Genomic DNA, 25,628 nt, shown 5'->3' on the forward strand with positions numbered 1-25,628 from the left:
GCCTTGAACTCACTGTGTAGACCAGGCTGGCTGCAAACTTGCAGCGGCCCCCTGTCTAGGCCTCCTGGACTGTTGGGATTATAGCTGTGTGTCATCACACTCAGCTGGGCTGGTGTCATTTAAACAATTGTGTAGGTGTTATGCTTGACGTGCATTGTGTGTGCAATGCCTCATTGAGACCAGAAGAGGGCGTCGGATCCCTTGGAACCAGAGTTAAGCAGGCGTGGGCTGACACGTGAGTTCTGCACCAGCGTCCGGTGCTAGAGCAGCAATGATCCTAACTACTCTGCCAACTCTCCAGCCTCTGGTGTCATTTTTCCGGCTACAATTTCAAACAGCAAAGCTTCTGTTACTGTGGGCTTGGGAGGAGTCCTCTGTGCCGCTCGGATGGTGGAGTTCTCTGGAAGCGGCTGCATGTCAGTGGGGACATCTCTGCTGGAAATTCTGAAGCTTCCCTGCACCCTGCCTCTGCTGTGTTTGTCCCCAGCACCAGAAAAGGCCGGGTAGGGCTGACAGGAACCTATTCCACCCTCCTGTCCAAAAGACCAGTTGGCATCTACTTCTGTGTGACAAGTGCTACTACACTGGCCGGTAGGATGGACTGCAGGAGGTAAGGGGGGGGGTCATCTTTTCCACTCTAGTCCTGGGGGGCTAGCCCCAACTCCCTGTTCCCAGCATCCCTGCTCCCAGCTCCCCTGCTGGGAGCCCCCTTCTCCCAGGCTCCTTTCAATCAGACCCCTGCTCTCAAACCTCCTGTTCTGCTCCCAGCCCCTCAGCAGCTTCTCAGCACCTCCTCAAGCCCACTCCCCCACCCCCGCCGCCTTCTTACCTTAGATCACTGGCCGCTGTGTCACCCACCTCACCCTCCCAACCCTAGGTGCTCCTCCTCGCAGTCTCAAGTTCACTGCTCCCAGGTTCTGCCCACTCCCCGTGAACTACAACTCCATTGGTTGAACTTTTTACCGGGCTCCGCCTCTGAATTGACTTTCCCCAATTGGTGCTCACGACCATTCGTCAGCGCTGTTGCTAGGGAATGGGTTGGGCTACCCGTGCAAGGCTGGCGCTTTGGACACACCGGAAGGAGCTCGGTCCCCGTGAGCCAAGGCTGGTGAGCCGGAGATTGGGAGCTCTGGGGGAAGCTAGGTGTAGCTCAAGGAAGGAAGACCTGCAGGGCGGCCTCAGCAAGCCCTCAAGGAACCTTCCCTCTGTCAGAGCTACTGTCGGAGAAACAGCGCCTGGGAAGGGTGAAGCTGGGCGTGCTCAGGAGGCTGTGGGCCTGCCTTATTTTCCAAGAAAACCGAGGAGTTCCTTCAGAGCCGAGCTCAAATCCCAGTTAGGAAGAGGCGAGGGAGGTGCCCCGGTCTGTATCCTTGCGGGAGGCTGGGCTGGAAGGAGAGCGGCCAGCCTCAGAGGCCCCAGTGGGCTTCAGGATTCAAACATGGACTTGATATGGCTGCTCAGAAGGGGTGGTGGACATTGACCCCAGGAACCAGAGGGCCATGATCCCTTGGAGGCCTTATGGGAAGAGCCTCCGCCTGCCACCAGAAACCTGGGGCTGCAGAGAAGCTATCCCGTGCTTTAGGGCAAATTTAGGAGTCCCCTTCTAGTATTGTGGGCCCATCAGTGTCTGTTTTTGGCCACCGGACCAGGTACTTTGGATGGCTTCATTCAGTCTGATGCCTTAATTTTAAATGATTCACCTGAGCCTCTTAAAGCTCAGCAGGGCATACTCCTCTCAAGGTCCTGGAGTAGTGACGTGGTGATGGGATTTCACAGCTGGGGAGAGGCTGGGCTCCTCTGGGAATGGGTCACCTGGTTGGGGGAGGAGAAAGGACCTGATTAGCTAATAAGGATGGTGGAGTATGGAGGATGGGCTGTTGCTGAGATTGATTGTTTAAGGAAGTGCACCGGTGGGCTTAGGGAACTTAAACTCTGGGCAGGCAAAGGCTTGCCCCATGATTGTCCCCAGGTGGGAAAGCGGTCATGTGCACCTTGTTATGGAACAAGTGTTTGGTGGGTCACTTTTGCTCAGTTTGTGCCTGCAGAGCTCTGGCCCTGTGTGGAGGATGGCCAGGGCTGTGGTGACCTTCAGGGGGCCCCTCGTTCGGTCCCTGCCCTACTTTCTCATCGAGCCATGGCTGGATGCTTTGTGGTGTGAAGAGGTTCTGTGCCCTGTAAGGTGTTCAGAAGTGTCCCTGGCCTCTGCCCAGTGGATGTGAGCATCTCCCTTTCCCCCACGCCCCACCACAGACCTTTTTTTTTTTTTAATGTAAGAAAAATGGCTTTTACCCTTGTCAAATGTCCCTTCTGGGTTACAAGGCTCATACTCACTGCTGCAGTTGACCTTACAGTAACTGAGGCGCCTTCACCTACGAAGGGTGGATAAAAGTTGACAGAGGAAGGGTGTCCCATGTACCCACGTGTTCCCATAGAGGTCTTGGACACTAGACAGAACCTGCCTCTGACTGCATTGCTACTTGGACACATCAAAGACCTTTCTTCTGGAAACTGACAGATTTCTGGCCACATGACAGAGCTTGTGGGGGACAGCTTGGAGCCTGCGAACCATTCTTGCCTCAGTTGAGGGAGGAGACAGGCTGCCTTCTAGCTGTATTAGCTGGGGCAGTACAGGGCATAGAGCTGTAGTCTCAAGATCCCTCCCCAGTCTTCCTGAGCTGTGGGCTTTAGACCTGCCCTTCCCCCGCAGGCTGCCCCCCCCCCCCTTACCATGCAGCCGCTCCCCGCTTCGCCACAGAGCAGCTGCTCTGACTCTGTCCTGGCATCTGGCCCTATCCCGTGCTGCCCCTGGGTTGTTTTCTGTTCAAACCCTGCTTGTTTTCTGTTCAAGGCTGGGTGCTTAGCAATTACTTTCTCAGTAAGTTGGGTCCCCACTGTGGCTTTATGCTGTCAGGCCGTGGTTATGTAGATGTCACTGAGCAGGGGCAGGCCATGCACAGTGGGACAGGTGATGTTGGCCATGGGGCTCCTCTAGGTCAGGGTGGGCTTGAGGAGGCTGCAGGGAGAAATAGTGGCAAGGTTTATGGAGACTTGGTGAATCCACACATGTGCCTTCTGGTAAGCAGAGAACTAAAACCGAGAACACGTGTGTAGCCACAGGTGATATCCTGGTGGGGTGTGCTCAGCCTTATGTACCTGGCGAGTTTCGTGTGTATCAGCTGATAGCCACCCCCCCCCCCCCCCGCTTTCTCAAGAGGCAGGGCTCTCCTGTGGCCCACAGGTCTGCAGCAGAGGCATGATTCAGCCTCCCTGTGTAGGGCAGGAACAGGCACCATGCGATTCTGCACATGACCCGGTGTTGGCCTCTCCCCACCTCCATGACCACCAACCATTTTCTTCTTCCTAGTTATGCTCCAGCCCTTCTGTACTCTCTTCTCAGTTGGAAATTAAGACACCGAGGCACTGAACTGTCCCTTCCCTTAGAGTCCTCCCCACACCACTCAGGACAGCTTGGAGTCCATTCTGAACCCTCCCTACAGCCCTGGTCTGCAGCTCTGACCCCAGGCCTGGGCCTGTATTGGCATTTTTCATTGTCATTGTCCCAACCCTGCCTTAGGTCACTTCACCGTGGTTCCCACGTGGTTCCCCATAGTCGGATGGCTTCAATGAACTGCAGAAGCAATGTCTCTTTCCCTGTACTTCCAAGCCTGGGTGACTGGCATAGCTGTTGCCTGGACATCCGAAGTCCACCCTTCTAGCTGTTTTGAAGCACACTGTTCTTCACTGTCCCCCTCCTGAGCACAGGACTCTGTACCTTCCCCTAGACAACCGTGACACTGTGTCTGGTGGTCACCCCCTCTCTCCTTCAGAACTCAACCAGGGAGACTGACAACCTGACTGAGTGCCGGGTTGCTGCTTAGAGTTGCAGTCTCAGGGGTGTGTCCCTGGAGGAATGGGATTCAGCTGTGCTGCTGTCTGGTTAGGAGGTGAGGCCAGCCTTGTGCTCCTGGCTGTGGGGTGCAGCCTGGACTTGCTGCTGAGTCTCTTTAGATGGATTGTTGTGTCTGTGTGAGGTGGGCTGAGTGAACCCTCTTTCCAGCCCGCTTCTGTGGGCAGTGCTCTGGTGAGCCCTCTGGGGCGGGATGTGTCTTCTGGGGAAACTTGGTAACATGGAAGCTGTCAAGAGCAGGGCCCCTGACCCCCTGAAAAAAAGACAGCAAAGAACAAAGGTGGGCAAGGATGTGGAACCTTGTGCTGGACTGGTGGGAATGTAATTGGAGAACAAGGTGGCAGCTCCTTGGAACATCAAGAGTCCCACTGTCCTGTGTCTGAGGCTTGAAGCCTGTGGGCGGAGTACGAAAACCTGCAGAGCGGGACCCAAGTACATAGGCTTACTGCCTGTAATAGCCACACAGTGGAAGCAGCCAGGTGCCTGCCTGTTGGTTACTGGTGACCAAAATGTGGTATGTCCACACAGTGGCATGTTATTCAGCTATGAAAAGGAGTGAGGTATTGATACATTATACGTAGCCAGTTGTGGCCAGAAGCTTCTGGGTACCACCAGCCGTGCTCCAGTCTCCTGAATGTTAGGGTTATGGACTGTGCCATTATGCCAGGTCTCAGTAGTGTGGTTTTAAATGAGTTCAGGCTGCTTTAGCTGACTTGAGGGATCAGGATGGGGCCTTCGGGCTTCGCTTGTGGCAGCTGTTAGTTTATACCCCATCAGACCAGAATCCCCATCAAAAGGACTTTAACTGTGTTTTTCAGTGAGTGGGTCATTTGCTACCGTGGGTTTTCAGTATTTCAGTGATCTCATGTTGTAACTTTTCTCCCTTCCCGATCTGCAGAGAGCTCCAGAGACCAGGCAAGATGGGAAATGCCAAGAGCCTGTCGAGCCAGAAAATGGGTTCCAAGTTCCTGCCCGAGGAGCAGGCTGAGGTGGATAGGCTGTTTGATGTCCTGTCATTTAATAAAGGTGGCTCGGCCGCGGGGACTTTCTCTCTGGAGGCGCTAAAGGCAAGAGCGACCGCGTGGTAGGGGATTTGGGGTCTGCAGGTGCGCTAAGCACTAACAAGCTGGCTTTGACATTATATATTCCATGACTATGTCACAGCTCTGTCCTTGCAAGGTAGAAAGCAGCCATGGGCCATGTATGAATAGCACCCACACTCTGTTTTTTTAAGACAGAGTCTTGGTGTATAACCATAGCTGGTCTAGCCTGGAATCCACTGTATAGCCCAGGCTGGCCTTGAACTGACAGTGGCTCTCTGCCCTCAGCCCTCCGAGCGCTGGTGCAAAAATGAAATGTCTTATATGTCCTAAATCAAGGAGCTGATGCCAGGCCTGGCTGTGTGTGCCTGTAGTCCACACACCCAGGAGGCTGACGGGAGGATTGCTGAGCCTACATAGTGAGGCCTTGTCTCAGAAAACAGGAAGAAGGGTCAGAGGGAAGGTGGAAGCAAGGGGAGAGGGAACTTGGAATGGCCTGTGATCGGACAGCGTTCAGGCTATTTGTAACTTGGCATGACCTCCGGGTGGCGGTCTAGAGCCATGCTTGATGCCCCAGCTGTCGGTGGCCTCTAGAATGTGCTCTTGACACCAGGGAGTTTCGTGGCATTTCCCGCTCAGTACCAGAGTCTCAATGAAGAAGTGAGAAGCGGCCATGTCCTCAGGGCCACTGCCCTGCTCCTCAGAACGTGGGCATAAGCAAACATAAGCTTACTCCCAGAGACTGAGCATGGGTGTAGTCTATGAAACTGTTCTAAAGCTTCATCTTCTAGGGCAGCGGTTCTCAACCTGTGGGTCACAGCCCCTTTGGGGGTGTCGAAGGACCCCTTCACAGGGGTCACCTAAGACCGTCAGGAAACAGATACTTGCATTATGATTCACAACATTAGCAAAGTTACAGTTTTGAAGTAGCAATGAGAATAATTTTATGTTTGGGGGTCACCACAACCAGAACTGTATTAGAGGGTCGCAGCATTAGGAGGGCTGAGAACCGCTGCTCCAGAGCACGTAGAAGGCAGCGGATGGGGGCTCCAAGGATCCACTGCCACTTTCAGCCAACCAGCTGCACCAGGCTTTGTGGGAGCCCCACATGCGGTATATGTGCGTATGTGGGCGACTGAGGTGCAGCCGCACATGCATGCAGCTGGAGCAGAGAGATCAGTCAAGCCTATGTCAGTTATTGAGGTACACGGTGGCAAGTTGCTGTGAGGCTTGGCTCTTTGTGGGGGGGCAGTCGTGGCTTCTGGGCTCAGCACTTTGAGGACCACCCTCTCCACGTGTGAGGGATGAGCCTGGCAGCAATGGCAGCATTCAGTAGGGACAGGCTAGGGGTGCCCTGAGCTGTTGGGGGGATCCAGCCCTGACCCTGCTCTGCAGGACACCTTGGTGGGAAACACTCCCTCTCCACTTCTTTGTAACCTGTGGGTCTAAAGAGATTTGACGGCTCCAGCCATTTGCCGAATGTTAAGGTCTTAGGAGTGGTTGATCTAATGGCCGGTGCTGTAGCTCAGCGGGAGAGCACTACCTGGCCTGGATGAAGGCTCTGGGTGCCCTCTGTGGCTCTGCAAAAGAGAATAAAGATGGAAAAGTAGTTTGAAGCCTGGCAGGAGTAAGAGCTAGCTAGTGCATAGCGGCCCAATGCAGAGACCACACCAGCTCCCCACAGGCATGGCCCACACATTCGTGAGCTCAGACAGGTGCTGCAGCCACAAGAATCGATGAACATGGGGCCCTAAGCAGAGTGAGGAGCAGAGGCAGGAAGGACAAGTCTGGCCTGGGAAGACTGGAGTGGGAGGGGCAGGCAATGACCAGACAGGAAATATCTTATCTGATGGGCTCGATGAACTGGAGTGCTTTGGGTTTTTCCTTTTTTTTTAATCAATAAATTAATTAGCTTTCTGAGATAGGATTTCTTTGTGTAGCCCTGGCTGTCCTGGAACTCACTATGTAGACCAGGCTGGCCTTGAACTCAGAGATCTGCCAGCCTCTGCTTCCTAAGTGCTGGAATTAAAGATGTGTACCACCACCGCCTGGCTTTTTTGCCCCCTCACTACTAGAGATCAAACCCTGGGCCTTCCACACAGCGGTGAGCTCTCTCCTACTGAGCTCCACCCCAGCCTGAGCCGGTACACTTTGGGAACCTCTGGTTGGGGAGATGGTACTGTGGGGGTTATCACAAGGTTATGCAGGTGCAGGCAGCATCTGTGGAGCAGTGGTTGGGCTTGTCCTGAGCTTGTTTTCCCATGAACCCTGCCTTAGAGCTCTTCTGTCTGTCCCCAACAGAGCCACGTCAAGGAGGTTCTTCCTCTGGTGATGGTCACCAGGCTATACAACGGCATGTGGAGGGTCAAGGCCACCCACAAGGCACAAGGGGGCAAGAGGAATGTCTCCCGGGAGCAGTTCACAGTGTTCCTGTCCCACCTGTTGAAAGGCAGCTTCGAGGAGAAGGGCCACATGATTATGAAAATGATCATAACTGCAGAGGGTCCTGTGACGGCCAGAGACGTCCAGAAGGTAGACACTTGGTGTGCTGTCTGGGGACTTGGGACAGGGGCTTAGGTCATGATGGCATCGTGATAACTGGCCAGCCTCAGGAGCCCGAGCCCATACAACAGCTTGGTTGATCAGGAGCTCTTGAACTAGTTTTGGCAAACTTTCAGGTGAACTAAGTGTGTTATTAGGAGAATGAACTCCGGGGCCTGGAGAGATGGCTCACTGTCTAAGAGCACTGGCTTCCATTCCCAGCAACCACAGCGTGCCTCACAACCATCTGTAACGAGATCTGATGCCCTTTTCTGGCCTGCAGGCATATATGCAGACAGAGAACTCATATGTAAAATGCATACATGAATAAAATTTAAAGAAAAAGAATGATAGCCAGGCCCGGGGGCACAGGCCTGACATCCCAGCTACTCAGGAGGGTCAAAGGCCAGCCTAGGCACCTTGGTAAGACCTTGTGTTGGAATTTAACAGAAAGGGGAAGAGGGCTAGGGCTGTATTATCACTTGGTAGGATTTTCACATAACATCCACAAAGCCCATGGTTCCATCCCCAACAGCTCATACAATAGGTATAGTGGCCCACATCTGTAATCCCACCACTTGGCAGGTAGATCAGAAGTTCAAGGTCATCCTCAGCTACACAGTAAGTTTAAGGCCAGTCTTGGCCATATGAAACCCTCTCTCTAAGTTTTGGGGACAATTTGGGCTACATGAGATGCTAAGAAAAGAAAAAGAATACATGAATAGCTACATGAAGTAGGGCCGTGTCCATGCTGTGGTCCACAGTGGTTGGTCCTGAAAAGATAAACATCTTCACAGTGATGCACTGGGAGTGGGTCGGGGAGGGCTTGGCTCTAACGGCGAAGTATCTCTCAGTTCACAGAGGAACTGGTGACCTCTGTGGTGCACGTGCTGACCCACCGGCATGAACTTCGAGGCTGGACTGGGAGGAAATCCACAGTGTCCCCCACCAGTGTGCAGGCCATGGCTGCCCAACTGCTCTCAGAGATGAAGTTTCAAGGCAAGTGTCGGACTGTCCTCTGTGATTTAGACCTTGGCATGGTGGGGTTGCCACAGTCGCTGGTACTGTAGCCTCCCAGGGAAGATCTGCCAGGGTGTGTGCCTGTCTCCCTGGCTCTGTGATTGCTATGGGACGTCCTTGTGCAGACGCCATTGTGACGTCACACTTCCTCCTCTGGTTTCAGTGCCTGAAATCTGTCTTTCTTGGTCAGTCTAGTAGAAAGGGTCTCAATATTTTTGTTGATTTTAAAAAAGATTTATTTGTATGTATGTGTGTGTGTGTGTGTGTGGTGCTACAGTGACTTCCTGGTATTCCTTGGCTCCAGACCTCCAGGATCCCTTCCTATTTGAACCGCAGTGCTTAGAGTGTATACATGTCTGTGTCAGGCGGCTTCCATCTTATTTTTTGAGGCAGTCTCTCACTGACCTGGGGCCCATCCATTGGCTAGGCTGATGGTCCAGAAACCCCAGGGATCCACCTGTCTCTGTCTCTGTCTCTGCTCACCGGTGCTGAGGTTAGATACAGCCGGGGATCTGAACTCACGTCTTCAGGTTTGTTTGGCAGGTACTTGACCAACCAAGCCATCTCCTTAGCCCCCGTTGTTTCTTGAGGTTTAAATGGCTAACCTGAGGTCTCCCCACTTCAGTGGAGGTGTTTGTCGCTGTTATGTGGCTCCCTAGCTGCACCAGAGGTTGCCATGTGCAGCTTTTGTTGTCATTCAGCTCAGTGGTTCCTTTTAGTTTACCATATATTTAGTTTTATGTATGTGTGCATGCATGTGCACGCATGTGGGTATCTACAGAGACCAGAAGAGAGCATCAGATCTTCTGGAGCTGGAGTTATAGGCACTTGAGAGCCACCAGACTTGGGGGTTGGAAATTCAACTTTACCACTGGGTGTGGTGGTGCATGCCTTTAGCTCCAGCACTTGGGAGGCAGAGGCAGGCGGATCTCTGCCAGTTCAAAGTCAGCCTGGTCTACAAAGCAAGATCCATGGCAGCTAGAGCTGTTACACAGAGAAACCCTGACTCTAAAAACCAAAAATAAATAAATAAATAAATAAATAAAACAAAATCATACAAAGGAAGAGAGACATGAGTTTTGCTAATATATCCAAAATATGCTTCTAATCCGTTAGTGTGAATATTGCAGTATTTTGCAGTAAGTTTTCATTCTGGGTGTTTGAAATTGGGAGTGCTCGTTAGACTTACGACATGCCTCAGCTCAGGTGAGCCACCTGCCTAGTTCACAGCCACGTGTGACTGGTTCTTAAATCGGTTATGGCAGGCTTAGATGGCTGCTGTCAGGTGACATAGTGGGATTACTATTGCTGTCCCTTTCCATAGATGGCCACAAGTTTCGGGGGCCTCAGTGCCTGGACCAGGTCTGCGACCAAGCTGTGATTGAGGACTGGGTGTTCCATGTCCCTCACGTGGGCCTGTTTCTGAGCGTGGTCATCCTTCGGGGCCTTCGCCTCCTGAACTCATCCGTGGACCTTTCCACGCTGGTGCCCGAGCGCCACGTGGATAAGGGGCAGCCGTTTGAGAGCATCCTGGACGTGCTGCCGGTCATCTACCTCAACTCCCACCTGGCCACAGATCAGCAGCACCGCTGGCGGCTGCTCTTCTCCACACAGCTCCACGGACAGAGCTTTTCCCAGCTGTGCAGCCGCATCACACACCAGGGGCCCTGCCTGGTTGTCCTCGAGGACAGGGATGGCTATGTCTTTGGTGGCTTTGCCTCCCGTTCTTGGGAGGTCAAGCCTCAGTTTCAAGGTAAGACTTCCAAGACCGTAGTAGGGGCTGTGCTGGTAAGCACCGTCACCTTGACACAGCCTAGAATCCCCGGGTGGAGAGTCTAAGATGTTATCAGGAGCGGGTTGTTGATTGACGTGGGAAGACTCACCTACTGTTGCTAGCATCATTTTGTGGGCTGGTCCTAAACTATACAGATGTAAAGAAAGCAGGCTGAGAACGAGTGGACATTGCCGATGGAGTCTTTTCCCTCTGCTGTGACTGCGGTTCTGGTGTGCCTAGCTGCCTGAGTTCTTGCCTCGACTTCCCCAAAATGGTGAACCATTACCTAGAATTACAAGCCCAGTAGTCCCCTTTCCCTATGTTGCTTATGGTCCAGGTCTTAGCACAGCAACGGACAGGAAGCTAGGACACTTATTTTTTTTATATTTTTTAATTGATTTTTATTGGGCTCTACATTTTTCTCTGCTCTCCTCCCTGCCTCTCTCCTCTCCGCTTCAACCCTCCCCCAAGGTCCCCATGCTCCCAATTTACTCAGGAGATCTTGTCTTTTTCTACTTCCCATGTAGATTAGATCTATGTAAGTCTCTCTTAGTGTAGGACACTTATTTTTGTTGCTTGACCAACTACCTTACAAGAGCAGCCAGAGATGGGGAGGCTGTGTCACAGTTTGCGATGGGTACAGTTCATCATGGTGAGCCAGGCAGGGTGGTGGGAGCAGGTGACGGCTGCTCATCTACATCTGGTGGGTTAAGAAGTAGTGAGGTTGGAGAAACGGCTCAGAGGATCTGGTGCCCTCTTCTGGCCTGTGGGGGCACTGGGTACACATGGGATGCACACATATCATGTAGGCAAAACATGCATACACACATTTATTTATTTATTTATTTATTTATTTATTATATATACAATATTCTGTCTGTGTGTATGTCTGCAGGCCAGAAGAGGGCACCAGACCTCATGACAGATGGTTGTGAGCCACCATGTGGTTGCGGGAATTGAACTCAGGACCTTTGGAAGAGCAGGCAATGCTCTTAACCACTGAGCCATCTCTCCAGCCCCTCATACACACATTTTCAAGAAGCAGATAGGGGGGCAGGCGGGACAGGAGTGGCCCTGGGCTATTAATGTCTGAGACCTGTCTCCCCAGCTACCTCCTCCTCTGCCTAGAGGTCCCATAATCTCCCCAAACAGCTCTACTGGTGCGGCACCAAGTATTCAGACAAGTGAGCTGGTGGGAGACATTTCACACTCAAACCTTAGCAGGGACCTAAACCCTGAGGGCTTGAAGAAGCTTGGGGTGGGCTGGCCAGATGGCTACTGCCTGGGCACAAGCTCTGGTTTTCATACATATTTATACACATACACACACACACACACACACACACACACACACACACACACACACCTCTTAACCCTCCAGTGGTTTCTTGACTGAAGCAGCAATGGAGGTATTATGCTCCTCTCTGGTATCACAGACCTCTTCTTTGGCCCTGGGAAGGGATCAATCCTGCTTCTAGGTGACAGCCAAGATGTCACCAGATGGATGCCCAGGAGGGGCTATGAGTCGTCTCCTCATAGGGATGCTTGCTTACTGCACTGCCCCCTTCCCATGGGTGCTACCTTGTCCCCCTCCTTGCTCTGCTTTTCTGGTTTTGTGGCTTGTCATCTGTGGGAGCTCCGCGTGTGACTGCGTCAGCTGTAACCTGTCCTCACTGCTCTCACGGGAGTTGTCCTTCCTGGCCGTCCCCAGGCTCCTCCATAGGTGACAGGCTGCCTGCCTCCTGTGCCCACAGATGGCCAGCTTTCACCAAGGTGCCATAGTGGTGCCCCTATGTTTACAGTGTTCCTCTGGAGGCCAGGGGGCCACAGGCAGGTGGGGCTGCCATCCCTGGAGATCTTCTGGTCAGGCTGGTGGTCACAGGTCTGGAAGGGAAAAGAACAGTTGGTTGAGGGTTGTCTCATACACACCTACACACATATGAACACACACATGTTCTCTTGGTTCCCTAGATCAGGTTTGATTTCCTGCTAAGTTTTGGGGTGTTTCAGAACTTCAGCCCAGTTCAGGGAATGGCGGGAACCTTCCCCAAGTCCAAGCGTCCAGGTGTTGCCAGGTTGGCAGGTGGGTCTGTCTGGAAAGAGCAGCCTCAGGCTCTGCAGTCTGTGCTGTTGGCCATGTTGTCCTAGGGCAAGGCAGCACTACACTCTCCCAGAGGCTCCAGGGCAGGCTGCACTCGCCCCCTCACTGTGCCCCTGCAGGCTCAGCTCCTCGCAGATGAACCTCACTTCCTCCAGAGCCTGTGCACTGACCTCAGGCAGCGCTGTAGGTCTCTGATCCTTGAGCCTTCAGCTGCTCCATCCGGGTCCCTAGGCACCCATAAGGCTTGTTTGGTGTGGTGTCTGGGACCTGCCCTCTGCTTACCAAGAGTCCACTCCACACCGCTCCTAAGGATGCATAAGCTCTTCATGGCTGCATTCTGGCATGCAACCTGCCGGTGTTTGTAGGTCTTTGTGTCTGGCTCAGAGGCAGTGACTCTTGCCTTGGCTCTCTGTCACTTCCAGGGGACAACAAATGCTTCCTTTTCTCCATCACACCCAGTATGGCCACGTACACGTACACAGGCTACAATGACCACTTCATGTACTTGAATCACGGACAGCAGACCATGCCCAATGGACTGGTAAGCAGGTGGGGAAGGGGGTGTCCTGCCAGTCACAGGGGAGTGCTTTCTGTGTGTCTGTCCCTTCTGCTGAGAGCCCAGCCCAGGGCACATCTTCCTTAGTGATAACCATGCCTTTGTTGGGCTTTCCTCTGTTGTGTGTAAACAGCCTGGCCCTTTGGGTAGACCCCAAATGATTGGCCTGGGTCCCAAGAGGGTGTTGGGAGAAGACACATTACAAGGCCCTGCCATCCTGCCTCACCCCTGCGTGTGCTGAGCCTGCACACCAAGGCTGTGTGCCGAGTTTGGTGGAGGTGGGAGATGCCTAAGCTGAGGGCTCTGGACGCTGGGTCTGGTTGTTAGTAACTTACAAGACAGAAAACAGGCTCTGCTTGTGTGGTCGTGTTCTTACATGTTGATAGCTGGAGGAAGGAAAAGAGAGGAGAGAGAGGGAAAGGGAAGGGAGGGGATGGGGGAGAGGAGAGGAAGCTGGAGGCCAGGCCAGCAGTGGATGTGTGGAGATATAGTGAGACAAACACCCACAAGGACGCTTGGCATGGGTGAGAGCCACCTAACCTGTTGGCCTTTTTCGTTTCTCTTGATGAGTCTTGTGGGAAGGCCCAGCTCTGTGCTTGCTGAGCTGAGAGCCAAGGACATGATCCCCTCTGCCAGCTAGAGAGGTTCAGGGGTTCACTTCCAGGCTGATCCCACAGCAAGTGGGAGGGACGTGGGCCAGGTCTCCAGGACACCAGAGTTTAGGCACTGTACCTCTCTCAGCTTGAGCCTGGCTGTCAGCCCCAGGAGCAGCCCCAACACCCGAAGGACCCATCGCCTTCTAGACATAAGCTCAGATCTCTACATGTCCAAGATGGAAGCAGGTCATAGCTTGTCCCTCAGGCCCACTAGGGACAAGAAGGTTGGCAGAGGTGGCATCAGGACAAAGCTGTCGGGGAGTCAGGGTAACAGCTGGCTTGAACCTGGCATTACCTGTGTGGTGGGGAGAAAGGGTTTGAGTTGCCACTTGTAGCCTGCCACCTTTCCCAAGGGAGAGTCATGGGGCCAGGGCGCAGATGGGTTTCCCTGTGCTCACCTCATCCCTGAGTACTGCTTGGGACACCCAGGGAGTCTGCAGATTGCCTAGTCTGCTGTCCCCTGTGTGTAGCCGCACCAGAGAGCTGTGGCGTGTGGTCCGCTGGTACCCATGACCATTTAGTAACTTTGGAACGTGTTTACAATCACAGCCCAAGGAAACAAAGCTGCCCCCCTGCATTCCTCCTTCCCTCATGTCTCAGGCTAGCCAGGATCCTCCTGGTTCTCTGGAGTGATCGATCAAACATGGCTGCCGACAGTGTCTTCTGTCTCCATTTGCTCCACAGGGCATGGGCGGGCAGCACCATTATTTTGGGCTTTGGGTGGCTGCAGACTTTGGGAAAGGACACAGCAAAGCTAAGCCCACATGTACCACCTACAACAGCCCACAGCTGTCTGCCCAGGAGGACTTCCAATTTGATAAGATGGAGGTGTGGGGGCTCGGTGATGTCTTAGAGACATGTCTGGTAAGTTCTGCGTGGCAGTGACCTCATGTAGAACCGTGGCTGTTCTGCTTTTTCTTACTCTGCCTGCCTTTCCACCTGGGGAAGCTTATCTCTACCAGCGATGGGCCATGCCTGGATACATGCAGCAAAATAGAGTATGGGTTTGCCCTGGAAGCGGGGACCTATCTAAGGTGTGCACCTGAGCCATCTACATGGCCCTTTGCCTTCCCTACCCGTCTCCAAGAACACTTGGTTTCTGCATGGCCCTGGCAATTGCATCCCTGCCAGGGAGGTTTCAGGATACCCATGCCGCTTGGCCTCTTCATGGCTCTATTCTGATGAGCTGACTGCTGGGGGCGGGGTGTCACTGTATATCCCAGATTGGGGCAGCTTCTGCATACGCTCACTCCCCTTCTTCCCAAGGTCAAGAACAAGAAGAGCATCCTTGACTCGGATCCTGCAGCCCAGTCCCTGCTGGAGATCAGTGGACGGACTCGCCACAGTGAGGGACTGCGGGAAGTCCCCGAAGAAGATGACTGAGGCTCCTGAACCGTGGGCTTCCTGGAGCAAGGGCTGGGACTCCCCCAGCGATACAGTGCACAGGGTATCCAGATTCCTCACAGCCAGGGAGACAAAACCCTGCAGACCCTCTGCCCTGACTCTGGCTTAGCTTTAACACCAGCCACATGGCCACAGCCATGCCAAAAGAAACCCCTCTGAAGCCATATTGATGGGTGTTGCCTCCCAGGATCCCTATGCATAAGTTAGAACGTTGGCCTTATACTTTTTCATTTCATGTCAATGGAATCCAAGACAAAGAGGCTTGAAACCTGCCGGAACTGGTGATGGGTAGGGGCGTGTATTCTTGCCTCAGGAGGTGGCTGCATGCGTGGCCTTTGCTCTGGGTCTCAGTGGGCACTCTGATGACTCATCGCAAGTGGAAAGACAGAGGTGCTTAGATGAACATCTTGGTACTTTGTAAGAACACCCTCAGCGCCACCATGGGACTTCTGGGTTTGTAGCGAAAGCTCTGAAGGTAATGTTTCTGGGGGCAGGACTCCTCAGAGCAGGTTTGGGATGGGGTTCCCATCTAGTTTTCTCAACACTTTTTTTTTTTAAATGAGTCAGATTAGTAGATGGGCGAACTTGACCTATCTGCCCAGAGACCAAGTCATTACTGTGCTGCTAACTAAATTTGAGGGCATTTGGAGGGAGCCAGAGTCTGGGTGCTTGCTTAATGGATGCCCAAGATCCATCCCTTAAGTCAGTGGTGGGGGATGCCCAGCCTTGGCTTGGAGTGGCAGCTTCTAGGTGCCTTCTCTAGGGTCACAGCTCAAGCCTCCTCAGAAGGAGGGTGAGTGATGGGACAGAAAGACTCCAGCGATCCCGAAAGACTGACGAGGACTCAGGTGGTCAGGCTGCCCAGCACACTGTAAGTCATTGCCACCCAGTGTCACCCACTCAGAGGAGCCACAGGCCCTTCTCTGAGACCTCTACCTCTTCCCTTTGCCTTGTGCTGCAAACCTCAACTTTACAGATCTCCTGTACAGTTTGCCTCAATTAAAAGCCATAGTAAATTCAGCATTTTTCCAGTTCTGCACTTTTTGCCCAGGAATCTCCTGGAATACTCCATGTAACCATCTTGAGCACAGAAGAAGGTCTGAGGCACGTACCTTCCAAACAGAAGTGCTATTTCTGTCGGGGGGGTGGGGGGCGGGGTGTGGTACAGACAAGGCCTGGGCCATTTTGGTTTTCTAGGTAAGAAGCCAGTTGCCAATGGTATGTGGGATAGAGAGAAAATACTGGAGTCTTCGGGAACCCCATTGTAACCTCACAGAATTAGGTCACTGTGCTATGGAGTGTTGGTTTTTTTTTTTAAGATTTATTTATTTATTATATACACAATATTCTGTCTGTGTGTATGCCTGCACACCAGAAGAGGGCACCAGATCTCATTACAGATGGTTGTGAGCTATGTGAATGCTGGGAATTGAACTCAGGTCCTCTGGAAGAGCAGCCAGTGCTCTTAACCATTGAGTCATCTCTCCAGCCCTGGAGTGTTTCTTTTTTTTTCTTAAATAAAAACATAGTCCTGTCTCTCGTTGGTCGCAGACTGTGGTGCCCTTGGCTTGGTGTGACCCATTGGGAGGTCATGACACTCTGGCCCTTATGCTTTCTGATCTCTGTGCTGACAAGAGCTCAAACCACGGATGGGATCCTGCTTCTCAAAACAGCACCGTAAAGACAGGAGGGCCTGACAGTCCTCTCGCGTGACAGGTGACAGGCTCTGCTTCTCTACACACGCCTGTAACGAATGTGTGTGGGGTGTCAGCTGGGCTCCAAGGAATCTCAATGCTTCCGAATGAGGAGTGTGGTCTTTGGTGAAATTGGAGCAAACATTCAGCTGTGAGCGCCGGAGACCTCCTGGGAGCCTGATCCAAGCCCAGAAAGTGCTAGAAGGAAGAGGTAAGAAACACGGGCCGGCTGCAAGCATGGCTGTTGTTAGAATGTGTGCTTGAGTGAGGTGCTGGAAGGATGGAGACGGGAAAGGTCAGCTCTGAAAGGGATGCCCCGTTCTCCCTTGGGTTCCTCCGGAGGCCACCCTCTGCACACTGGAACACAGCTGTGTTTAGACATGGTATGTTTTCCAGTGTGTGAGTGGGTCACTCAGGGTTTCCCCATCTCCTTTTCCTGCTGTTTCGTCAGCTGTGTAGAGGTTCCACACTGTTTATCAGGCCAGCATCTTTACTGGAGGCTTCTTGTTGCCATAGCAACCATCACGCGTCTGGCATTGTGTCTCGAGGATGAACTGAGTGTGACTATTTGGTTTAAAAGATGCCTTTGCTTCCTTTCATTCCTTTTGGTAATGCTGTGGCATGCAACCCAGGACTTGGAGCATGCTAGGCAAGTGTGCGCTGCTGTGCTGTGTCCCCAGCCCTTGTTTGAATGCAGGGTCTCCTTTGTAGTCTAGGCTAGCCTTGTGCCTCTTGAATGCTGTGACTACAGTTGTGCCCCACCAAGCCTGGCTGAGTTATGACAGAACTCTGGACTTCATTTTACCCCTGTAACCTACTGAGTGCCTGCTCATCAGTGAGTCACGGTGGATAACTTCTTTCTTTCTTTCCTTCTTTCTTTCTTCTTTTCTTTCTCTCTCTCTCTCTCTCTTTTTTTTTTTTTTGTTTTTGTTTCTTGAGACAGGGTTTCCCTGTGTAACAGCCCTAGCTGTCCTAGAACTAGCTCTTATAGACCAGGCTGGCCTCAAACTCACAGAGATCCGCCTGCCTCTGCCTCCTGAGTGCTGGGATTAAAGGCGTGCACCACCACTGCCCGGCCTCTAATTAGTCTTCTTAATTTTTTTTATTGGTTTTAAAATCAATTATTTGAGTATGGAGGTCAGAGGACAATGTGAGGAGTTGGTCCTTGCTTCCCACCGTGACAATGAGGGTCTTTTATGTCTGCTGCCTTGCTGTAACCCTCCAGCTGGCCATGAGATCCTGGGAGGTTGTCCTGTCCCTGCTGCACATCCTGCTTTGGGTTGTTGGGGTCACAGATGCGCACTCCTGTAGCAGAGTTTTTAGGTGGGTTCCAGGGGTTGAACCCGGGTTATCAGGCTTTCTCGGCTCCACTTTTCCCCTGAGCCATCTCCTGAGCTCCGATACCCCTTGTGTTATGCCTTTCCTCTACTTAAGCTATTTGCTTTAAATTTTTTTATTTCTATATTATATGTAAATAGGCATTTTGTCTGCATGTATGTCTGCACACCAGAAGAGGGCATCAGATATCATGGGACTATAGTGATAGACGGTTGTGAGCTGCTACATAGGTGCTGGGACTTAACCTCAGGCCCTCTGGAAGACCAGCTTGTGCTCTTAACCACTGAACCATCTCTCTAGCCCCTGAGCTATTTTCTAATGAACTGACATTCTGTGTGAATTGAGGCATCTTCCTCATGTTTTAATATTGGAGTTTTAGGGGTGGGCAGGGGTGGTGCATGTCTCTAATCTTAGCACTCGGGAGGCAGAAGCAGGTGGATCTCAGTGAGTTCGAGACTAGCTTGGTTTACAGAGTGAGTTCCAGGATAGCCAAAGCTACACAGAGAAACCCTGTCTCAAAAATAAATAAAAAATACATACCTACATACAGAATGAACGAATCAATAAAAGATGAGTTTTGCAGGAGAAGGTCCAGCAAGAGTTCTTTCCCCTCCTGTATTTTGGAATGGTCTCATGCAAAGGCCAAAAGACCGGCTCCCAGCCCCACCCAGGGTCCCTCAGAGAAATGCTTCTTAAGAATGGGGATTGGAAGATTTCTATAAGAATTTCACACAGTGTCTGCGGGTCATTTTCTTTATTTTTTTCTTTAGTTCTGATTCTCTTGTCCTAGATGTCTACAATTTCTTAGCACTAGCATTCTTTATTCTTCTGCATATTTATTCTTACTCCCTACATTTCACATTTTCTTCCAGTCTTTATTCTTCTGCTGTTAACACATTCCCAAGCATGTATGTGTATATCCATTCGTTAGCAACTTGTTATTAATTAAAAAAAAAAAACTACAAGGATACAGGAGGCATGCTTATCACCTAGTTTGCAGCCAACCACAGCTGCAACTGTGAGGTGGGACCAGCCATCTCTTAAAGGGGCTACAACAAAGGTTACAAAAGGAAGAGACTAAACCAATGAGAGATCAAAGGAAGAGGCAAAGACTATGTGTACTATTTTACATTTATGCGTGATTAATAATATCTGGACACGGTTAGTCAGCAGCCTTTCTTATCACTTGAATCTCAGGTCACAAAACCAGTCTACTGTATCTAAAATCTTGCATCAAAAACTGGTGCAGAGTGTTAATTGTTATTTTGAATCAGAACAGGGATAGTGAAGGAAGTTTAGGTCAACATAGGTACTACTGATCTCTTGAAGGACTGTGATATAACAAGGCCAGACCCCTGCAATACTGCCCTATTTTGCTGTAATTAGATCCTCTTAGATCCTACAAGGCTAGACACCTGCAACTTCATAAGTAAAAGGTTCTGCTTGTGACCTGTCCAGAAGGACACATGTCTGGCCAACTTGTTCTGTCAGTAAGGCTGATGATAGAGAGCAGTCTATCTAAGTCTCTCACCATAATGTGGAGAACATAGTGTAGAGAGAAGTCATCTTCCTGACCATCCACAAGTATGTGTGCTCATAAGATTGAGATGTAATCATGAGATTACCTGTACACATTATGTGAAAGTGCATGGCCCTGGGCAGATGTCATGGCTGTTTTAGCAAATGCGAGCAAGAGTTCCCAGAGTCGATGGTTCTGTGGGCTTTGCCCCGGCAGGACTCTCCTCCATCCGAGGACCATTTCTCTGGTGGGCTGACATCTGAACACTAGTTGTCGCCTGCTGTAACTCTCATCGTCTCTGACAGCCTCATGTTTGCCCGCTTTTCTCTTCAGTGGTGACCACTTCTAAAAAGTCAGATGGCTGGGGCTGAGCTCAGAGGTAGATTCAAGAGCCTGCTGTGTTCATTAAGCACTGGCGGAGAAAATGTTCACTCAACTCTGTAAAGGACAAACGCTCACCTCACACATGCTCAGCGCCTGCCCCTGACAGAAGACTCAACTATAGCGAGAGGCTGGCATGAAATGAGTGAATACAGGAGCTGATATGAGGATACCGTGTGGCGTGCACAGGTACGGGCACACATGCCTCTTTGTATGTGTGTAAGTGCACATTTGCATGTGTGAGATACACCTGTGTGCACTTGCATGTATATGTACAGGTGTGATATGTGTGTGATGTATGCCTGTGTGCAGGTGCTCATGTGTGTGTGAGATACCTGTGTGCAGGTTCTCATGCGTATGTGACTTAGGTCTGTGTCAAGTACATGTGTGTGTGTGATGTATGCCTGTATGAAGGTGCACACGTGCCTGGGCTATATGTCTGTGTGCAGGTGCACATGTGTATGCATGTAGTATATGCTTGTGTGGAGGTGCACATTGTGTGATATGAGCCTATGTGCAGGTGCACTTGTGCATGTGTGATATATGTCTGTTAGCATACTTGAACGCACATGTGTATGAGATTTGTCCCTGATGCTTGCTGAATCCCTTTGTATCATGACCCTCTGCTATGAGTGTCTCAGAATCACCTGTCCAGCTTCTTGAGACAGAAGAGGCTTCACCTCTTGAGAGGAGAGGGTGGTGGGACAGGAGAGCCCACGCTGCCAGAGAGCGATGCCGCACAGCAGGTCCCAGCTCCCTCTGACAGCCTCCATAATCCTTTTTGTTCCTCTGTAGGCTGTCTTGAGCGTGCAGGCATTGCTCCTCCAATGGCTTTATTGTACGTTTGCCTTGATTCCTTCATGGTTTTCAGTGTGGGACTGAGCCCAGGACCTCATCCATGCCAGGCAGACACTCTATGCCAAACCCCGGCCCTTTTTCCTCAGAGGCAGAGGGGTCACGAGTCCCACTGAGTTGCCCAAGCTGGCCTTCAGCTGTAATCCTCTTGCCTCAGCCTCCCGAGTAGCTGGCATGTCAGACGTGTGCCCAGCTCTGTGACTCCAGCACCTCCACCACATAGAGCTCTGGTCTTTCTCCGTGAAGCAGGATTCCAGCTTGTGCTTTGAGGTATCTGTTTTTGTTTTGTTTTTGCGGGGTAGGGAACTTCACGTGTGTCAGTGTTTATGAGGAGTCCCTGTTAGGAGTGGATATGGAATTCTGAAAAAGAGTTAGGGTTTTATTTTGGTGTCCATGGGATGAGAGCTTTGTAAACACTAGGCAACCGTGTACTTCATCACGGCGAACATAGGGAGTTTTGGCTTTTTCAATGACTAATGCCCTATCCCACTCAGTGGCACCGCCTTGGCTTTGTTTTTAATCAGATTTTACATAAATCATACTTGTGGAGTTTTTTTTTTTGAATACTGGGGCTCGAACCCCAAATCATGAGGTATAGCTCTTTACAGAGCTGCCCCTAAGCCCTCATCTTAGATGAAGAAGCAAGGCCTCGAAGGGGATGGCAGTAGGCAGAGTGGCCATATTTCTGGTCGCCGTGAAGCTCTTGTGCCATCACATGAAGTTGCATTGCTCAAGCGCAGAGACAGGTTAAATAAAAAACACGATGGTTTAATAAATAGTGCCCAGTCTTAGTAAGCTCCATCCTGTCCTGTGCATCCCAGCAGGTCAGGAGGACATGTGGAGCCAGGGTCCTGGTGCTGTGTGGTCCTAAAATCCGCCTCTGAAGGGTGGGGACAGACGCAGGTCAGCCGGGGCTGTTGACACAGTGGTTCCTCTACACGGCCTCTGGGAGCATCTGGGTGGCCCTGGCTCCAGAGCAGAACTTATCACACAGCTTCAGCAGCTCTGACAGAACGAAGACGGACGAGGCCAGGCCCGCTAACAGCAGCAGGTCTGTGGGGAGAGAGGCTCAGATGGCAATGGCCGTCTGCCACGTCCGGCTGTGTCTCCCTCCATGTTCTCTGCCCTTCTCCTCAACCCAACAGACTTGTGGGGGCTAGGGGGGAGGGCTGGCCAATTGACAAGGCCAGGGTCCTTCTGTGACACTGGATGTCCAAATAAGTCACCTTGGCTTTGGCAAGCTGACATTCTTCCCTACCATGGAAAAGGCTGCTTAGAAACTTGCTTGGGGGAGGCGGTTTCCTTGTCTTCCTGAGATAGGGTCTCGGGTAGTTCAGGTTAGCCTCAAACTTCCTACACAGCTAAGGGCGATTTTGTTCTCCTGGTCCTTCTGGCTGGCTGTACCTCTCCAGTGCCACTTTTGGGATTACAGGCATGCCTAGGTTATTTGGTGCTGGGGATGGACTCAGGGCTTTGTGTGTGCCAGGCAAACACTCTACTGAGGGAGCTACAGCCCCAGCCCAAGAGTCTTCTTTGTGTGCGGGTTTGCAGGAACATGCAGGCAGAGGTCAGGGGTTGGCACTGGGTGTCATTTTCTGCTCCCCACCTTTTTTTGAGACAGCTCTCTCCCTGAGCCTGGAGCCCCCAAAATACTTCTCTCTGCCTCCCCAGCAATACTGGGGCATGCATTCTGAGGATCAGACTGGGGCCTCGTGCTGGCTTGTCTCCCTTTTCTTTGCTTGTTCCCCGGGGCACTCGCGGGGACCCTGCAGGGACACCGATTTTAGATCACACAGAGGTGCCTATCCTGGCTCTATCCAGGTCTCAAGTGCTCCTTCTGTGTATCTTCATACCCAGGTGACCATTTTGGGTCTGTAGTGAGCTGTGCTGGAGCAATGGCCTGCTCTGTACAGGATCTGGGAGCTGACCCTCTGTCCTTCACCCCTGGGTGGAGGCGACAGGAGGAAAGGTAGGGGACCTGCAACTGCTGTGCTTGGGCTAGTTCCTCTGCAGGGCCTGTCCCTGAAAGAACAGGGACTATTTGCTTCCTGTCCCCACTTCTTTTTGGCTGTGGGAGCATCCTGGGCTCCAGAGCAGGGCATGTACACGGTGGCCTTTGGGCATCTCAGATGTCCCTTTCAGCAAGAACTGCCTGATGGCCAGCTCAGATGTGTGTGTCCTGAGGTTCAGGATGCTGCCACCCAGTCTTAGCCCCAGGCCCCACTTTCAGCAGAGGGGCCTCTTTCTGGGCTTCGTTTGTGTTCCCTGTAGAGTCTGCACGTCACCTTCCTTCCCTATGTGACATAGAACAGATGCTGCAGACCAAACTGTCTTTCCATAGCCTTGAAAGCTCCCACTCTGGGGTAACCACTTGTTCCTGATCCCATCACTCACCGAGAGCTCTCAGGTTTTCTGTCTGGAAGACCTTCTGCAGGGGTGGGGCATAGATCACAGCCAGCTGCCCGAGAAGGGACCCAAGGACCGAGAACAGGAACATGCGGTTCCGGAAAAAGCCAATCTCAAATATCAGCTTGGTCTGTGGGGAGAAGAGGCATGAGTGGGTTTATGAGTGAGTTTATCACCTGTGCCCCTGGGACACAGTACATTCTGTGTCCCCCCAAGTTGGCGCCTAGACAGAACGGCAAGTGCTGAGGGGACATGAAATCTGATCCCAGCACCCCTCTCCCCAAAACTTTGCCAAGAGTACGAGAGGCAGTGTAACAGTGCCCCCATACATAGCCAACCCTCCCCCCCCACCATTGTGGGTCTACGGGGGTGGGGCGTGGGACTTGGGGCGGGGTCAGCCCTGCTCACCTGAGAGCGGCAGCTTAGGGCATTGAAGAGGTCAAAAAACACGAAGCAGGTGAAGGCCATGGTGGTGGTGCGCGGGGTGCTGGTCCCGTTCTCTGGGATCTGGAATCACACATAGGTGTGCTCAGGGCAGAGAGGGAAAGCTCCCTACCTTGGAGCTGAGGGGTACAGTCGTGTGCCAGGGGTGGCCTGTGGATGCTGCCTGAGGTTTGCTCGTCAGCCCAGTCCCAAAGTTGGACCTAGAAGCTGATTCTGTGCAGTGTGTCTGCGCTGTCCCCAGGGGACTCCCACCCCTGTCTTCTATCAGGAGTGTCAGCTGCCAGCAGAGCCAGAAGGTAGCAGAGAAGGGAAAGACATCCCCTAGGGCAACAGTGCTCAAGATGTGGGTTGAAACCCCTCTGGGGTAAATGACCCTTTCACAGGGGTCACCTAAGACCATTGGGAAACACATTTATATTAGGATTCGTGAAAGTAGTGAAATCACAATTATGAAGTAGCAACAAAAACAACTGTGGTTGGGGACCACAACGTGAGGAACTTAATTAAAGGGTCACAGCATCAGGAAGACTGTCCTGGGGGTAACACCCTAGCGGGTCATGCCACTACACAAACCCACAGATCAGAGCCCATGTTCTGTGAGGAGTGTGGGACGGCTGGTCCCAAAGACAGTGCATTTGGTAAGAATGTCTGTTGAGGCCTCAGCCATGTCAGCCAGGTCTGGCTGGAGCCCCAGTGAGATGGATTTGTGGGTGCAAGTGTCACTTTTTGCCTCAACTTCCCCCTCCCCACCTGGTGAAACTTCATCAGGCTGGAACACAGCTCAGTCCCATGTACACCCCTCCACCTGATGGCCAGGCAGGTTTCCAGAACCAAACTCTCATCTGGATGTCCTGGAGGCCATGTCTAAACACAGTGGGGATCCCCACCTCATTCCTCATCTGGGCCACATATATAACCACATAGGTATATAACCATATACAACCATGTCCGAGGCTCCCTGGCCCAATGTGCTAAGATAGTCTCAGAGCATAAGGGGATCCTGTAGTTTCCTTTGACAATAGAAATGCCTGCCCCCAATCAAGACTCCTGCTGTCTGTGCTCTGGCCCCTACCATACTCTCTGGCCTCGGATAGCACCAGGTTCTTCTCCCTCTCCCTCTCTCTCTCTGTGTCTGTCGGTCTCCCTTGGAGAGAGCACCCAGCCCTGCACAGGGCTCCCAGCTGATCCCAAGCAAGCCAATGCCTGCCTTGCTCACCTCTCTCCAGAAAATAAAGAGGGTCCCTCCTATGATGACAGCAGCTGACATGAGGACCTTCAGGATCAAGGCTCTGTTCAGGATGCTGTCCCCCATGCTCCTCGGAGGCCTCCGCAGGGCATCTCTGTCCACAGGCTCCACCCCCAGGCTGTGCAGGACAAGGCAAGTGATGTTTTAAAATAGCAAAGGTCACTGGAAGCCGGGCTAGGGGGCACACACCTACAATCCCAGCTTTCTGGAGGCTGAGGCAGGAGACTCAGAGTTCAAGGCCAGCCTGGGTTATATAGTGCGCCCTAAACCCGCCTGAATCAAAGAGGGAGGAAGAGGGAAAGCCTGCCTCAAAAATCAAAAAGGGACACCTGAGACCCATGCCTCTCAGCCTTGATGATTGTCGCCTGTGAGCAGGGCTGTTCTTGTCCCCCAGGTGACTATCCTACTGTTAGCCATAGCTTTCCACCCATCTGTCTCCAAGGATCTAGAAGCCAGAGCACCTAGCAGGAGCCAGCACTGGGCTTTGGCCCTCCCCATGTAGTTCCCTCTACCATGAGGGGTCCTAAGTGGGGCCTGGAGAAACAGGACCCAGCTCTGCCCCCCAAGGTCTACTGTGTCAGATGCCCATTTATCACTCAGGAACATCAGGAGGCCCAGTTGCACATGGAGACCTGGGAGCTACCTCACCTGCTCTCTCTCTCTCTCACACACACAGGGAGGCTTGTGGAAGCAGCAGCCCTCGCTAGGCTCTGGGCTTTCCTCTCTGCATACCACAGCCGATGATT

General features: G+C 52.1%; 2 protein-coding genes across 8 annotated transcripts in view; one reads left to right on the forward strand and one right to left on the reverse strand.

Annotated features, from left to right (window-relative positions):
* The first annotated feature begins 373 nt into the window (after positions 1-373).
* Positions 374-16,097, forward strand: Meak7 (MTOR associated protein, eak-7 homolog). 6 transcript variants are annotated; one of them, XM_041649880.1, is made up of 8 exons: positions 374-610; positions 4,806-4,974; positions 7,249-7,479; positions 8,343-8,487; positions 9,833-10,261; positions 12,806-12,924; positions 14,280-14,459; positions 14,862-16,097. In XM_041649880.1, exons 1-8 carry the CDS (start codon positions 597-599, stop codon positions 14,976-14,978), a joined length of 1,404 nt encoding a protein of 467 aa, XP_041505814.1. In that variant the 5' UTR covers positions 374-596; the 3' UTR covers positions 14,979-16,097. The 6 variants fall into 6 exon arrangements, with proteins under 6 accessions (XP_041505814.1, XP_041505816.1, XP_041505820.1 ...); XM_041649882.1 differs by lacking the exon at positions 374-610 and adding an exon at positions 1,037-1,108; XM_041649886.1 differs by lacking the exon at positions 374-610 and adding an exon at positions 1,037-1,108 and having other exon boundaries at positions 4,806-4,896.
* A 5,438-nt stretch (positions 16,098-21,535) lies between these two features.
* The window catches only part of Atp2c2 (ATPase secretory pathway Ca2+ transporting 2), a 58,038-nt gene continuing 53,945 nt past the window's right edge, over positions 21,536-25,628 (reverse strand). For both annotated transcript variants that reach the window (XM_041649879.1, XM_041649878.1), the window contains exons 24-27: positions 24,853-25,000; positions 23,601-23,699; positions 23,181-23,322; positions 21,536-21,839 (exon numbers count right to left, since the gene is read on the reverse strand). In XM_041649879.1, coding sequence (XP_041505813.1) covers positions 21,721-21,839; positions 23,181-23,322; positions 23,601-23,699; positions 24,853-25,000 — 508 coding nt within the window. In that variant the 3' untranslated portion in view covers positions 21,536-21,720. The remainder of the gene's footprint in view (positions 21,840-23,180; positions 23,323-23,600; positions 23,700-24,852; positions 25,001-25,628) is intronic.

The sequence above is a fragment of the Microtus oregoni genome, unplaced genomic scaffold (assembly GCF_018167655.1).
Source record: "Microtus oregoni isolate MIOR12 unplaced genomic scaffold, Mior012 000004F_ref0000308, whole genome shotgun sequence".
In the NCBI taxonomy this organism is placed as follows: Eukaryota; Metazoa; Chordata; class Mammalia; order Rodentia; family Cricetidae; genus Microtus; species Microtus oregoni.

Bases quoted from the DNA above. Each gene is read 5' to 3' on its own strand.
- Meak7 (XM_041649880.1), top strand. The intron at 12,925-14,279 runs GTAAGCAGGTGG...TTTGCTCCACAG, and splicing joins AGACCATGCCCAATGGACTG to GGCATGGGCGGGCAGCACCA. The intron at 14,460-14,861 runs GTAAGTTCTGCG...CTTCTTCCCAAG, and splicing joins ATGTCTTAGAGACATGTCTG to GTCAAGAACAAGAAGAGCAT.